At 40.6% G+C, this 15823-nt stretch overlaps 1 protein-coding gene and 1 long non-coding RNA gene across 2 annotated transcripts in view; one reads left to right on the forward strand and one right to left on the reverse strand.

Moving 5' to 3' along the window:
* The window catches only part of adgra2 (adhesion G protein-coupled receptor A2), a 60451-nt gene that overhangs the window by 20437 nt on the left and 24191 nt on the right, over nucleotides 1-15823 (reverse strand). The window contains exon 2 of the mRNA XM_015037208.1: nucleotides 15173-15244. Coding sequence (XP_014892694.1) covers nucleotides 15173-15244 — 72 coding nt within the window. The remainder of the gene's footprint in view (nucleotides 1-15172; nucleotides 15245-15823) is intronic.
* On the forward strand, nucleotides 454-13758 carry LOC106950389 (uncharacterized). The gene is made up of 3 exons (XR_001425609.1): nucleotides 454-1247; nucleotides 1343-1436; nucleotides 12296-13758. It is a non-coding gene; the product is annotated as an uncharacterized LOC106950389 (long non-coding RNA).

Here is a 15823-nt window from a genome sequence, read left to right on the forward strand (position 1 = left end):
ATTGCGAGGGAACGCAAAAGTATTGAGAGGGAACGCAAAAGTTTTGAGAGGGAACGCAAAAGAAAAAAAATTCCCCATGTCCTCTGGGGGGCTCCGTAATAAATAGATTGATTGAAGAAATTGATTTTTTCTTCTTCATGTTTTGATTTGGAGCAGCCAGTGCAACGTTTGCAAATCATTCATGTGTTTGGGAGTAAAAGCTATTGTTAGCCTTTTTAAACATGTTGCTGTTATTTTGAACACAACTGTAAACACATATAAATGTTTGCTGTATGAATTATTACAATCATTTCTGATTTCCACTGTGCTCTGCATTGACCATAGTGGAAACAACTGAAAAAGAAAGAAAAATTATAATATCTGTCTTTTAGGGAAATATTATGTTAATATTACACAGCAGGATTTTTACATTTCCCTTTTAAAAGTGTTTTTATCACAGCAGGCTTAATGATATAGATATCTTTATCTCCTTCTGGATGTTTCATTTCATGTTATCTACTGCTGTTATCTACACCCTTCTCTCGTTTCACTTTCCGAACTATTTGTCAGTCTACTCAGACAGATGTTACCAACCAACCTGCCTATGCTTGGAGCCAAAGACTTTAATGACTCAGTGGAAGCAGCAGAGCTGAATTATGGGGATGGATATGTATCCACAGGACATGAGAGTTTCTTCTGGAGCTGATACAGGAGTTATTTTTTACAAAAAACAAAACAAAAAAAAAAGATCTGTAATGTTGCTGTTTTGTCTTTTTCTTTTTTTAACCACAATGGCTCAGTAGTATGGAAGTCCTCATGGGACTTTTGGGACGCTTTTTTAACAATGATTATCTGTGATTGCTGTTCTTGACCGCGCCGCCTCATGCAGTTCAAACCCTCAGGCATCTCCTAACCGCTGCTCAGTCCATTTTCCAGGAGATGAGCTTTTTTGGGCAAACTAGGGTAAGGGAAATTGTTTTAGAAAATGGCTTCCAGCAAAAAAAAAAAAAAAAACTACAACATGCGGTGTGGTGGGGCTCCGCTCAACAGATTATTGGTTTTGTCCTGGTCCAAGATCTTTCTAAGCCCTTGCTCATATGATTACAGACAGAAGAGAGGTTCTAATGATGGGGCAGAAGCTTTCTGGACTCAAACCAAGGCATTGTGTTGGATAGAGCACAGCCAAGCACCGTCTCAGACAGGATGTGAGGAAATCATTATTTTCATAAAGGCTGGCACACATGCATCCAATAATTTACAAAAACATGGTAAAGATAAATATAAATACTTTCAAGTGTTTATGGATCTGTTACAGTTTATGTGCTAATCGTCTTACTCTGAATATACTTTTTTTTTTTTGCAGTGTGTCAGTTGGATTTGTTGACCTGGACAGCAGGAGAACAAAGCTCCAGCTTCCTGTTTGTGTGTCGCTGGCCTCATTAGCGTGGCGTTGAAAGGTGAGGCATTGCTCACCATTTCCTCTCCCTGAGGTGTTTCTCTCTCTTTCTCTCTCTCTGTCTCTCTCTCACTTTCTCTCTGTCTGTCCCTTTCACAGATATAAAAATGTAAGCGTTTGCTGTGGTAATGCTGGCCTCCATGCACTTCAATCCAAGTTTCCCATTTGGTGATAAGGATGCTACAACTATGACTGTGTATGTCGAAAACCAGCTCAGATTTAGCGAGGAGATTGATATTTTGCTTTCAACAAGATGAACAATTAAAATGTTCATGTTCTTTTAATAAACCCCGTTTGCACTACTGCTGCTGCCGTACTGAAACTGTAGTTAGCATGAGTTAATTTGCTTTCATTTGGTTATAAGGGGATTATTTCATCAGCCTATTTTGTATTTGTGTAATGCCACTTGATTATTTGTTTTATGTAGATTTTTGGTGAATGTTCTAACTAATGAGAAAATGTGGGACTCTGTGCAGAGCAAAAGGGGAAAGAGAATTAGTTTATTTTAAATGATAATTTAGGATGAATATATCAAAATTTCATCCATCAAGTTTGTACACTTTCTTAGTCCTTCATCTAACATGTATGTTTTTGGATGGCGTTAAAATGCTTAAGTCCACATCATCACGAATCCAAAATGTTATTTTTGAAAAATAGTTTTTGTTTTCAAACTGGTTTAAATTTAGAAGTTTTATCCTTGCAACAAATTTGTCATTCTACACTTTAGTGCACAAAAGTCAAAAGACAAAGATGAAGGTTTTGCTAAAAATAGTGTGGCCTAACAAGACCACACAGCAAAGTGAGCATGTTTTGCTGTAAATCGTGGATTTACTGACGTAGACCTGTGTATCCAACTGAGCTGCTAGTTTTAGCCTGAGGTCTCTTTCTTCATTTGTCAAAAGATATTTCTGCTTTCCGAGGAGAATTCAAATCTTGGGTTTACAAGATCACAGCACGGGTTTTCCTTTCATCCCTGCCCATCTGAGGAAACTTGGACAGCTTGTACAACATGGAGTGAGGGAGCGATAGATTGCGCTGCACCGCAATGAAACATCAGAATATTGGAGGTTGAAAGACAATGCTCAAATGATCCCATCATCACTTAAACAAGTACGCACAATGCAGATGTAAACCAGTCTGGTTTTGTTATGTTGAGAGAAGTCTTTTTTTAATCACGAGTCCTTCTGCACGGTCATTGTTGTGCGTAGAAGCTCAAACTTGGCTTCGGCATCTAACAGGCCACAACAAAACAGCATATAAAACACGCAATCGGGTTATCGCAGATCTGTAGAAACCAGAGATGTACAAAGCAACACGATGTTACCAGCTGCCTATCTAGTCACACAGCAAGTTTCTGAAAGTGAACCATTTAACACAATCTAGTGGTGATGCATTAAGAAATGAACTAATGAGTAGAATCAGTCAATTTTCTGCTTTATTGGGAGCTGACCTGTGACTAGTCAGAAACCACAGCGTCCAAACTTTTACTCACTCAACAAATGCATCATACCAAATGCCGTCTGGCTGCAGCATCTACAACATGCTTACTGTGAGAATTCAGCTTAAAGTTATTGACTTTTAGCATCAGTGAGGTGTTCAAAATGGCTTCCAACATAAAACGTGTCATGTCTGCATGAGTTTCTTCAGGCTGTGAGAAAGTGAGAGAGAGCAAGACTTTCAGTAAATAACAGAAAGACTTAACTGAGTGGAGCAGTGGTGCTCTGTTTGATTATTTACAGACTGACTATATGTGGAAAGGATGGCAGACTTTTTAAAAATCACAGAATTAAGGTACACTCTTATACAGGGAGTGCCATTTTGGTAATGCTAGCTCTACTTGCTAACATCAGATTGTAAAGCCAGATTAAAATGTCAGATATTGAATAACTCTGGCCTTGTCTTAAAATGTTAGTGAAACAACTCCATAGTGACAGCTCTTCGATGAGTCATTGCTGCTAATGTCGCTCGTTATTAACTGGCCAGGCTAGACGGAAAATGTTTTAAGAGCTCTTAATTATAGGTCTTTAGGAGAAACCTGCTAAAATTTGTATTGGCAAGAGAAAGCTTTACCAAAGTAAAGCTCAGGAAAGCTCTGGTTGGTGTATCTCTCCCTAGGATGCGGGTGAAGACATATAAACACATCCCAGATATGTATTTCCTGTCTGAATAAATGGGTGAAAAATCGATTGTGCATGGATCTACTGGGTAACAATAGCTAACCATCTCTGATTCATTGCACTCTCTTATCACCAAGCTGGGGAATGTGGAGGAGCTCCCACCGAGCCAGCAGGACGTGAGGCTCATGTGTCACCATCTCAGTCCACCCAAGAGCCTCAGCGACTGAGCCTTAACACTCAACTGTACACTTCTGATTTGTTTCCAGCCTTATTTTAAACCTGCAATAACTTTAGCTCCAGGTTTCACCTCAAACAGAGGCGATGACTTGTGTCTACTCCCTCCAGAGTTGGTTTTCGCTCTCCCTGACAACAGCTTCAAAGCTCAGCGGCCTTGACACCGATGACAACAGTTGTCATCGCGCGAGAGGACAAACGCAGAGAGAAGAGTTACTGTAAAGCCTTGTTATTGCTGAAAGTGAATAAATATTTGTTAAGATCCTAGAAATAAATGTAGCTTTATTTTTTTTTCTTCTACTGTGCTCCTCAGAAGCAACATTTTTCATTGCTGTTGTTGAATTATGACCGTGAGCGGATTAGATTATGGACTCCAAAGTGCAATGTACTATCCAATTCTCCAAATGTAGTCTGTATCACTTTACTGTGACAGACTCGAGCTCCCTCCCCACCAAAAAAGGAACAATTGTCTGACATCTGAGTCTGCAATTAAAAATGTCCTTTTTTTGTCTCTCTTCATTCCTCATAAACTCCCCCTGATCAATGGAGCTGTTCCTCCGGCTGTTCTGAAGAGTCGCCACTCTGCGGGTGTGCAGGGGATGAGCACCTGGGCCCCATGCAGCCCCACAGAGGAGCCGTGTGCTTGTACGGCAGCGGGAGGGTTTTAATGGAGACGTGGAGTGCTCTATTATCAGAAGGCCAGCAGCAGGGCCTGGAGAGCGGACATTGTTTGAGCCTTTGGGCCAGGAGGGAGCCGGGAAAAAGCACTGGAACTAAGCAGTGGCCGCTCATTATCGCCAGGCTGCCGAGGTCCACGCTGTGAATGGACCAGTTCTCAGACGTCTCACCTGGTTAAATAAAGATTAAGTATTAAACAAGGAGCGGAATCAAGAGTTTCCTGCTGATGATTATTCAAGAAAAAGAAATAACAATTAGGAGATCAGATCTTTACTTTAAACATACCTTTCTCTTGATTTCAGACCAGTTTGTTTCTAATAAGTACCTGGTATTAACTTGCACCTTGGCTGCTGACAGAGATCACTGAAGACCATTCCTATGCCGCGTGTCATTTCCTGTCTGGTTGCCGTCTCTCGCTGAGGCCCTCGCTCGTTTATTTTTACAGTTTCCTTTTTCTGCTTTTTTTACTAGCTAGCTTTCCCTCATCGGGAGGGGCAGGTGGGTTAGGGGATTCAGAACTGAGCAAAAATTGCCCCTGCGTTTGGCCCTGTGGAGCCCACCTCCCTACTCAACAACACACTTGCTCACAATGGGGTCTCTGTAACGCAGGGCCCAAACGAGCTCCTGCCTTCCCCCAAAACAGGAAACCAGGATTTGCAGAGCTCTTGTTTTTTACACTAATTTCCTGCTACGCCACTCCTTCCCCAGATTATTTTCTTTCTTTTTTTCTGGTTCCTCTCAGAATGGATACACCTGATTGACTGTAGGGTTTGAAGTAACTGCTGTGCTCGAGCCAGGAAACATCGAGAAACAAAAGGTACAATTATTTTCATAAATCTGGTGTTATGCCAGCTGGCATGTGCTCGAAATATTTCTCTACAAGCATATAACGTTTTTCATTGATCATAATGTGCAGATTGCACGCATGACAGACGTGGACATAAACTCTGCATGGCAATCAGCAGTCTGAACGGGCATGCTTTTAAAAGCATACTTTTATTTGAATTCTCATATTACCTTAGTTAATTATATGTTTCTATAATCTGTAGCACGAAGAGATGAAGACCGTCCCTGCCAAGAGAAACACTGTAACCATTACTGGCTCCAGCTGAGGCTTGTTGAGAGGCCAAACTCAGTGGGTTTTTAAGAGACCTACAACCAATCAAAGTATCCAAAAACAGACATTTCAGTTACGGGTTTGATGGTGCAGGCACAGTACCTTGCAAAAGTTTTAAAGCTCCTTGGACCTTTTCATGTTTTATGACAGTAAAACTTCAATGTGCAGTTTATTTGAAATGTATGCGATCAATCAACACAAGGTAATGCGTAATCGTGGAGCGTAAAAGGTTTTCGATATATTTTAGAAACAGAAGTCTAGAACGTGTGGTGGGCATTTGTGTTCATTCTGCAGTGAAAGTGCCTTTAACACGGATCAGTTGCAGGTTTTCACATCTGTTAATCCACTCTTGTGTGCAAAATAGCTCAAATTCAGACAGATCGCATGGATCAGGTCAGGGAATGGCAATTTTCAAGTCTTGCTGTAAATCCTCAGCTTGGACTTTGACTGGACCATTCCAATACATAAACGTGTTTCGATCTGAACAGTTTTAGAGGAGATCAGGCCGTTTGCTTAGCTGATTAACTTTAACCAGTTTTCCTAACCATGCTCAACATGAACATGCCCACAGCATAATGTTGCCACCATCATGTATCGCAGTGGTGTTGGTGTGTTTATTTATTCAGAAATCAAAATTGAAAACAGGTTAATTTTGTGACCAACTATGTAGCGGCTGATGCCAACCGGGTGTGATGGATTTTATTCAGGGTTAATAAAAGTAAAAGCAGAAAACATGCATACCCATGACACAAAATTTTTACTTTTTATTTGTAAAAAAAAAAAATTATTGAAAACTCCTTCTCAAGTATGTGCCATTTTGTCTTGGTCTTTGATTCAAAACGTGTAAAAGTTTAAGTCGAGCGCAAATTTAATGCTGTTAAATTTGGTTTTGGGTTAATCAAGTGGACCTTCAATGTCTTTGTTTAGACCTAATTTGGACCCTAGTTACATTTTTAAAGGTTTAACTTTAAATTATTTCCAATAAAAAGATGCTCGGAGACACCTAATGTTGGTGCATTGAAGTCGCGTTTGACATCAGTTTCTCAGTAGATTTATTTCTCCAACAAAAGTTTTAAAGACAGTTTTTCACTTTTTTTTTCTCATCAAACTGAAGTCAATATTACTAATTGACTTCCCATTGAAAAGGAGCGTTTTATCCAGTAGGTGGACCACAGGCTGCAGAGAGCCTAAAATGGAAGGAGTGACCAGAGAGCCAAAGAGCTGACATGTAGAAAAAGAGGAAAAGGAGCAGAAATGGAAGTGAAGGAAGCAAATCCAGAGACTGCTTGAGTTCCTCCAGAGGACAAAAAATGCCAACATGTTTGCAGAAAGAGTATGTGACAAAGCAAGGGGGATATGAAGCATACAATTTAGTAATGGACTTATGAGACGACTTGCTCGCTGTTTGAATAAACCCCCAGAGCCTTGACTGAGCTGGGCTTGCAACACAAACACACCCCTTTCCTACAGTTTATCTGAAAGACACATCTGGAGTCTATCAACTCCAGCAGCACCCCCTTTTCTGTCTCCACTCTCGAGTACGCTTAACCCCTTCCTCACCCGCTCCACCCCTTAATGTCATACAGTCTTATTAGGTAACTTTTGCCTAACAAGCAGTGACTCACTGTTGTGTGGGTGAAAGCAGACTTACGCAAATGTGCATTTTGTTGTTAAGTGGAAACAAGATTCCTGTCTGCAACCTCCACAGCTGTCCTTTGTTTCCTTTGGAGTGGTGGGTTGCTGCAGTCTGACCCTTGTCTTACTGAGCCTATTCACGACTAAGAGGTTTCTCGCCATTTCTGAAAATGAACCACTGTTTTTTAACCCACTATAATGCTTCCCACTTTTGATATATCATGAATATAATTTGCTAAGCCTGGGCAGATATAAAGTTAATCTCTGTTAATATAAGACAAACTGCAGTAGTACTTTTTTGTCTTTCTAACCCTTCATCTTCCTCTTCATGATCCTCTCTGTTCAACCACCAGTGTACCATGTTTAGCCAGCTTGGCTCCACTTCCCTTGCATCAGATGGTAAAGTTGTTTAAGTTGGACCTCTTCCTAACCCCAGCTGCACAGAATGGCAGAGGTAATTTCGCAGTTCGCTCAAGAGAGACCCAGTCGCTGTGACCAAATGCAACCTTCTTGTAAAAGCAGGCAATATCGTTTCCAAAGGTTACGAGCTGGATTAGACTAAGCATGAGGCAGTAAAGAATGTCAAGGTTTTAAAACGGTTTATGGTTCAAAACCACAAAAATTTTCCATACAACTGTTGCTACAGTTCAAGGTCCTTTCTATGAGACATCAGAGAAAGTGTCGGAGTGACCCGAGGTTTCTCCAGCTGCGTGGGCACAGCACCGTCCCGCCCACATATGTCGCTGCACCCTGCCAGTCAGCTGGCTGAAGGAAATGTCTTCCACTTTTCCTGGTGTGGAATCTTAAGGATCATACCATCCATCACATTTATTCAGCTGGCATGTGAGTGAAAGCAAATAACTCTCGCACTTCTAAATCTCTGTCTTATGCTGAAGAAGGACTCTGCCTGTAAGTGTGGTGATATAGTAGCAACACAAAAGCTGACGGGTTAATTAATCATCAAATTGATTAAAAGGGCAATTAGTATCATCATCCAGAAAATTGTGGATTAAATGGGATACAGGTTGTAATAGCTATTTTGATTTGAGGCAGTCTGAGACTGGGGCACATTACATTCTTAATTAATGATTAATGATAAACTGGAGGGCAGGAAGCCGATCAAATCCAGGTGGTGAGTTGATCGAGGATGCGAGAAGCAGACACTTCTGACACTGTGTTGGTCTCTAGTTTTCACTTACAGGGTCTTGTTTGTCATATTAAAAGTACCTGTCGAAAATAACCTATAAGCAGGTATTAAACTAAATTCTTTCTTTTTACACTCTTACCATCATAGCATGCATCGTTTCGCGTTTGTGTCAAATTAGTTTGCACACATTATATGTGCATCATTACAACAAAATTTACACAATTGCTTATCAAATATAGCAGCAATAACTCAATAGAACCATCACTTGATCTTGTGCAAGCACTTCAGCTGAATTGATGAAGATTCACTTACATCAGCATGCTGAATACTTGAAATCAAACTGATAGTGTGACAATTTATTCAATTAAATTGGCTAATATTTATCTGACCACTTGCAGGCCTTCATAAGCATTAAGTTACATTACTTATTGCTCTGTTGATTCTTAAATATTGAAAAAAATATTAGTTTAAAATACAGTGTTAATTTCAATAAATATGTACAATTTAAATTGGGAGACATCAAAAGTGACACAGACTCTAAAAGCATGACACAGCTCCACGTCATTTCTTCGCAGTTATTGTTTTGACTGCAGTAGCAGTAATAGCTGCTTTTGTTTCAAATGAGAACAATTAGATCATGCTATTTTCTTTAAAACTATTGTGTATATAATATAGTATCATGGAACTGGGGTATTTTTACTCAAGGTAAAAGCATTTGTTACCAGCCCTTTCAGAGTCTGGGGCCTAGACTCTAGGCCTTTACATCATTTATCATTCTGTCATGCAGATGTTTTCTACGCATATCTCTTGCCCTGTGTGAGTCACTGGTCAAAATTTCTCTCGAAACCTTCTTATAACTTGCTGCTTTTGCAAATTTCCTCCTGTTGGAGAAAGCCAATGTGAAATCCGCCTAATATTTTGTGTGCCTTCTTCTCTAAAATGCAACAGGCACAGTAGTATTTTTACAGTACCTACTGTGTCTGTCACTTCAGACTCTTTTGGTGACATATCCTGTCATGCTGCCAACACCTCAAACCATCAAATACTCCCAACCACAAGCCTGGCTCCTGCCTCTCAGACCTGTCCACTTCAAACACCCTGCTGATACCTCATCCATCATCTGCACCCCTCCTCTCTGCACACTCTCTCCATGTTGGGTGAACACAGACCTGGTAATGAGGGCCCCTTGTGCCCTGTCTGCCTGTCCCGTGTCCCATGGTGCAGTGGGGCCTAGTTGGACACTAGCCAAACTGCCTGGGCCCTCTTTGCTCATTATTCTCATTACCTTACCTCAAATCAGCACAGGACAGGCTGCTGGGATCTGTCCACAACTCATAAAGTTCTTGGCTCGTTAGCGCAGCTGCCAGTGAGAGCTTCTGTCATTAAGGGTTTGCGCTGAGGTGGAGAAACTCAAATAAGTACAAAAGAAGACGACTCATGGTGGATCTTAAAGGGAATTTTGAAGTGAGGCTCTGTTAAGGTTGCAAGCAGGTAATATCTTACCTGCAGATAAATTGTCTTGTAGGCATCATGTTAACTTTGAATACACAAATACCATGGCTTTACGGTACTGACGCAAATATATAATATGCATATAACACATAAAGCCCGTATCACTGCAGTTGTCTACTGAACATAGATGAAGTTCATGGGTCCTGACACATCCCAGAGTAACTTTTACTTTCAGCCTCTAGGTCAAACTAATGTACTTAAAACCATTTAACAGGACCTCACTAAAACACTCCAGACCTATATTGTAAAGGTAAATTATTGTGCATGCAAAGAGCATGGACTTCTCCAGGATCCAGATATGATTAATGGTTGTGTTCGGCCCTATGGCGGTGGAACGACACAACATATTCCAAGATTCAAATGTAGATGTTGGATGGAAAGTCAGTTTAAAAGAGTTACAAAAACACAGCAGTCCAGTAAAAGGGCAAAAACAAACAAGCCTAAATTGCTCCTCGGTACTTGGGTGGTTTGGCAAGTTTCGAAGGCAACAGTGGCTTTGAGGCGTTTTGTCCCAATGAAAGAGCTAACTGTGTGGAGTGCTGCGCTGTCTGGCCCCAGCCTGAAGGAGGGTGGCCTGCCCACGAGCTGGATTCTCCCAACACCAGCAGATCAGACTGCTTTCAGCACTGAATAGATGATGGTGAGAGGGGAGTGTGGATGTGAGTGCGTGTGTGTGTCTACCAGAAGAATTACCAGACACTTTTAAAAATAACAGCCTATATGTAAAGCTTTCCATATTAGGAAGTAAAGAAGTCAATGTTGGAGTCACACCAGAAATAGGCCAAAAGGGTGTGTGTGTGTGTGTGTGTGTGTGTGTGTGTGTGTGTGTGTGTGTGTGTAGTTAAGGGAGCAGGCTTTGTTTATCCTTGTCACTTTGGGGCAGAGATGCAGTGTAATTCCCTGATGTGTGTTTACTCAGCCCCAGTGGGCTGGCCTTTGATTACAGCACTGACCACATAATATGAGTAAGTGTTCACAACTACTGCAAATGACAAGCACATGTAGACGCCAAACTGGAAACAATGAGGGACCTGAGGAGTCACTGCGGGGCGAGGAGACAAAACAAAAACTGTAATCTCGCAGTATGACGGAAACTAACAGTGAAACGTTCGCTGTAAGCTCACATCCCGGTCGATTCCATCAAACCCTTCCAAGGCTACAACTGTAAATTTCAATGGGCCGTTTTTTTTTTTGTTTTTTTTTTTCTTTTACAACAGACGGTGATTTTCCTATGAGCTCAGATGTAATTACAAGCTGTGTTGAGTACTCAATTAAAGGTTGGAGACGTCAGAGAGAGCGGAAAGACCTCCACTGCTTTGCCTCAGAGATGAGGCCGAGGCTGCGGCGGAGGAGTGAAACGCGGTCCGCATGATTTATGTTATCTCTTCACAGCAAATGCTTGCATCTCCCACTGTGGACCATAAGCGACTGTGTGTGTGTGCCTGTGTTAGCTGAACTCCATGTTGTAGTGAACACAAACACACATGTCTGACCTCTCCCTCTGCAGGTCACCGTCAAATCTCATTGTTGGATATTCAGATCAACCTGTTTCTCCCGCAAATGTCGTCAGAAGTTCTGACGTGTGACAAAAGTATTATTTGAATTTTTATTAGCACTTTAATGCCTGGAAATATGTATAATTATAAATACTTTGGATTCAATCTGAATCTACAAATAAAACATATAAATCTTGATATTTAGTATGCAAATGAGCTAAATTAGGTTTAACTCTTGCTGTTGCTTCAAAAGCAATCTTTCATATGAGTAGAATATGTATTTGAAGGCATTAATGTACATTTACCACTTTGGCTGTGTAAGTAGTTTGAAGCAAATTCATACACAAGTTGCTTTTTCTCTCTGCTCCCTCTTGGTTCCATACTGTCATCTTTGATTAATATCTCTGGTCATTGCTATGCAGATGATATCCTGATGATGTACATTTCTTTTCCTCCAAACGAGGCTTCAAAACTGCACAATTTGGTAAAATGCCTACATTCAATAAAATAAGCTGGATGTCTAACTGTTTTCTGACATTAAATGAAGAAAAATAACAATCTTTGCACCAGACAAATTAACTGTAAAGTTAAAGGAGATCCTTGGGTTTCTTGGTATTTTAGCAAAAATCTAACACTAGAAACCTTGGTGTAAATAATGACTCAGTTTTTTAAATGTTTTTAATCACTTTAGAAATATGTAGTAAAACTGAGCTCCGTTATGTCTCATCATGAAATGGAAATCTTCATCCTTTTGCTTCATCTCGTCTGGATTACTGTAATGCGCTCGGCACAAGTCCAACCAAATCTTCCCTGGACCAGCTGCAGTCTGTACAAAGTGCTGCTGCTGCCAGGCGTCTGACTAAATCTTCAACATTTTCTCATGCAACTCCACCGCTAATGGAGCAAATGCTTTTGTGCTTCCAGTGCATGCTGAGGTGCATTTCAACATCCTGGTTTTGACTTGGAGAGCTCTTCATGGGAAGTAACCAGTTTATATCAGCGGACGACTGCATCGCTACACCCCCACCGGGTCCTCGAGGTTCTGCGATCAGGACCAGCTTACAAAACTAAAGGAGACAGTTTTTTCTTCCGTTGCTCCTACACTATGGAACGCTCTGCCTCTGTCACAGAAGACCTTTAAAAGTCACCAAAAAACATACTTTTTTAATCTGCTTTTATTTAATGTACCCTGTATTTTTACTCTTTGTTGAAGCACTTTCTGATTTTTCTTTTCTTGAAAGATGCAATATATAGTAAACAAAGTTTTAATTACTTCCATTGCTATTAAGTTTCTGTGCTGCTTGTCCTTCATATCAATTGCTTCTGAACCCAACGTAAGGACTCACAGAGACAACCAATGAAGTGAGCCTGCCTCTGAGCACAGCTGTTGTGTCAAGCAGAATGAAGCCACTATGGGAGCCGCTCCCTCGCAGTGATCCAGTCGGCTCTGTAAGTTAGCTAACACCTCTATTTCCAGGCAACAGCAGGCGCTCTTTTTCTGTCCTGTCGACTGGTGTTCTGGTTTGGGAAGCTGGCACATCAAAGGTTGTTTTGAAACTTTGAATTCGTCCTCCCTTTTCATTTTGCCTCGAAATTAAAGTTTGGCGTTTCAGAATTCTCATCCGCAAATTCCCTTTACTTCAATTTCTGAGACTCTGTAAGTTAGATAAACTTTCTATGAAAGTTATTGTTTAAACAGCTTAGACAATATTTTGAGTAGATTATCTCAAGTGTTTATTTTACAACCCAATTGCATGCCGCTAGTTTTGTCCCTGCATCAGGTATACAGCTCTGTTTGTGAGCAGGATCAGGTTACCTAACCTATTGACCCTGCGACACCATAAGGAGCTCTGTTAACAAAAACAAGCAACTTGGGTTCATTTCACATGACCTCCTTTGAGCTACCATGCTCTTTTGTTTTTACTTCAATATCCATGATCATCCAAATTGCATTATCACATTTTTGTCTTGTGATTTAGTCCTTCCCACAGATCGATTGAGTCCGTGGTGCAAGAACTGACAACTCTGGTGTTCTCAGCGTTCTCTGCATATTTTACTCACCGTTCTCGACTGGCACGTCTGACGTGAGCTCCAGTAGATAGGCACTAACAAGTCAACAACTGCGGCAAATTGCCGTATTTTTCTTTCTTTCGACGTTTTTTTAGAAGCTTGTTAGCTTCATGGGTGGCAGTTCCGACTGGCATGTGGTAGCAATATTCTGTCAACATAACCACAAACCTCCCCAGCAAAATAAGCGTTTCTGCCAATCTGCAGGAACCAAACTGGAGCTGCACATGTTTATTGTTCCCATTAAGATTTACTGGGAAATAGACAAGACATGCTGTTGCATCACAGAGTACGTAAAAGCAGCAGTTTGCTATAAGCACCGACCTACTGACCTTTAAAAACTTTATTACTATCCTGTTTATATATATATATATATATATACGTATACACCACAATAAACGCCTCATACCTAGCTGCAGAGAAACTGCAAACAGTTTGTGGCTAATATCAATTTCCTAGTTTAAGACTATATCAATATTAATGAATTGGAAGGCATTGTTCTGTGTTAATGCCCAACTGTGTCTAAGATTAAACCTTCTGATCTGAATTATCATCCTCAGATGAAAGAAAATTGCTAAGGATGTTGAGCAACAACTGGAGGATTAAGCACATCATAAACAAAAAATATCCATGGAAACTGTTGTAAAACAAGTATCTGTGTCCTCAGAGGGGTTATTAGACTTAAAGGACCAAAAAAAAAAAAAAAAAAGAAGAAGAAGGAAGAAACATCAAATCTAAAATCAATTCCTTCCAGCTGCACAAGCAAAGCATTTTCAGAAGATCATTTCTAGAGTCGGATGAGATGAAGATTGAGATATTTTCCTTAAACATGAAGCAAGTTTGGGGGTACCAGTGGCACAATATATTGAAAAGCTGTCATCATTGCAATACTGAAATATTGCTGTTGCCATGCAAAAAACCCCTCTGATATCAAAAAATATATTTTCACACTTTAGTGAGCAAAGTCAAAAGCTCAGTGAGAGTTGAGACGGATTGTGAAGATGTAACAGAAAGGGAGTAAACAGGACAGTGTTGTTTAATGTTTTGTCTCTATCATCCCCTAAAGCCAAAAAAAAAAAACAGATTCAGGACAATCTTTTCTTTTAAACACTTTAACACGTTAAAATCCTTTGAATTTCTTCTCTTCTTATCTATTGTGTGTTTATGGCTGCTGCATTGTCAAAGAAAGTTCCACGACTGTCACCAGAAGCCCTGAGAATTGTGTCAGATTGGTCCCCGGTGTAATCGTGTCCATCCCGTGTCTCACACTCCATTAAGATTAAGAGAGATTATGAGTCTGTGAAGGAGGGCCAGACTGTTTGAAAGCTGCAGGTAGATCTGCCAACGCAGTCCTCTTGCCAGAGATCTCTCTTATCTTGTCTTCTTGAGTGGAGTTTATCAAATAATGAAGGGCTGAAGTGTAATTATGTGAGGTTTTCAACATAACTCTGCGATAGCCAGTCTGAGTGTATCATCCTCCCTGCTGGAATCAAGCCCATCTCAGGGGAAATGCACACAAAGCTGCTCATATTTTCTCTGATGCCATTCATCTCTGGAAGGGCAAGTCCAGAGCCAAGCGAAAAAAGAAGCATCGCATAAATCTATAAAATCGGTTACAGCAGATGCACAAGTGATGCCCACTAAAATCTGGGGGGCTATTCTAAAATGCCAATTGTAGAGCAGAGGCTTACAGACATTTAGGGTTTTGTCAGAAAACTTAAGCTTAATACTCACAGCTTTTCCAAGGAGTTAAGTCCAATGAAGGATCCATTTCTCAGAACTCGGATCTTGTTGTGGCTCAGTATTCTGCGGATTGAAAGAAAAAAATACGTTACAGATCATCTATTTTGGCCCATTAGGAATGCAAAACTACCAGTCTATAACATCTATTTCACAGCCCATAGAGATTTAATTACACGTGAAATGAAGAACAAAGTCAAACAATGAAAGCAAGGAAAAAAAACTTCACTTGCTGCAGTCACATGAGAGATTAGCCTGACCAGAGACATTAGCTAAAGATGGCTGCTATTAAAGTTAAGACAGCGTAGGACAGGAGAGACGATGTGATTTCGAAAATCATTCAGAATAGTTTTTTTTTAAAACATGAAAAGAATGTCTTCACTAATGTGACGCAGGCCTTGTTAATTTCTTCTTTCACTTGGCGTATATGGCTCTTGTCAAAGGCCAAAGGTCAGGGCATTGCAGCGTAGAGGAATCAAGGATATGATCACTTTGTCTGGCATGGAAAATGGAACCATCAACAAACCTCTGACTATTTACAAGTCATTGTACATAGTTCTGGGCTGCACAGTGGAGCAGCTGGTAGAAGTGTTGCATTGCTTTCTGCAAGAAGTCTGCATGTCTCCTCATGCTCTGTCTGGGTAC

Source organism: Poecilia latipinna, unplaced genomic scaffold (genome assembly GCF_001443285.1).
Source record: "Poecilia latipinna isolate Pla-1442-1.1 unplaced genomic scaffold, P_latipinna-1.0 Scaffold398, whole genome shotgun sequence".
Classification (NCBI taxonomy): Eukaryota; Metazoa; Chordata; class Actinopteri; order Cyprinodontiformes; family Poeciliidae; genus Poecilia; species Poecilia latipinna.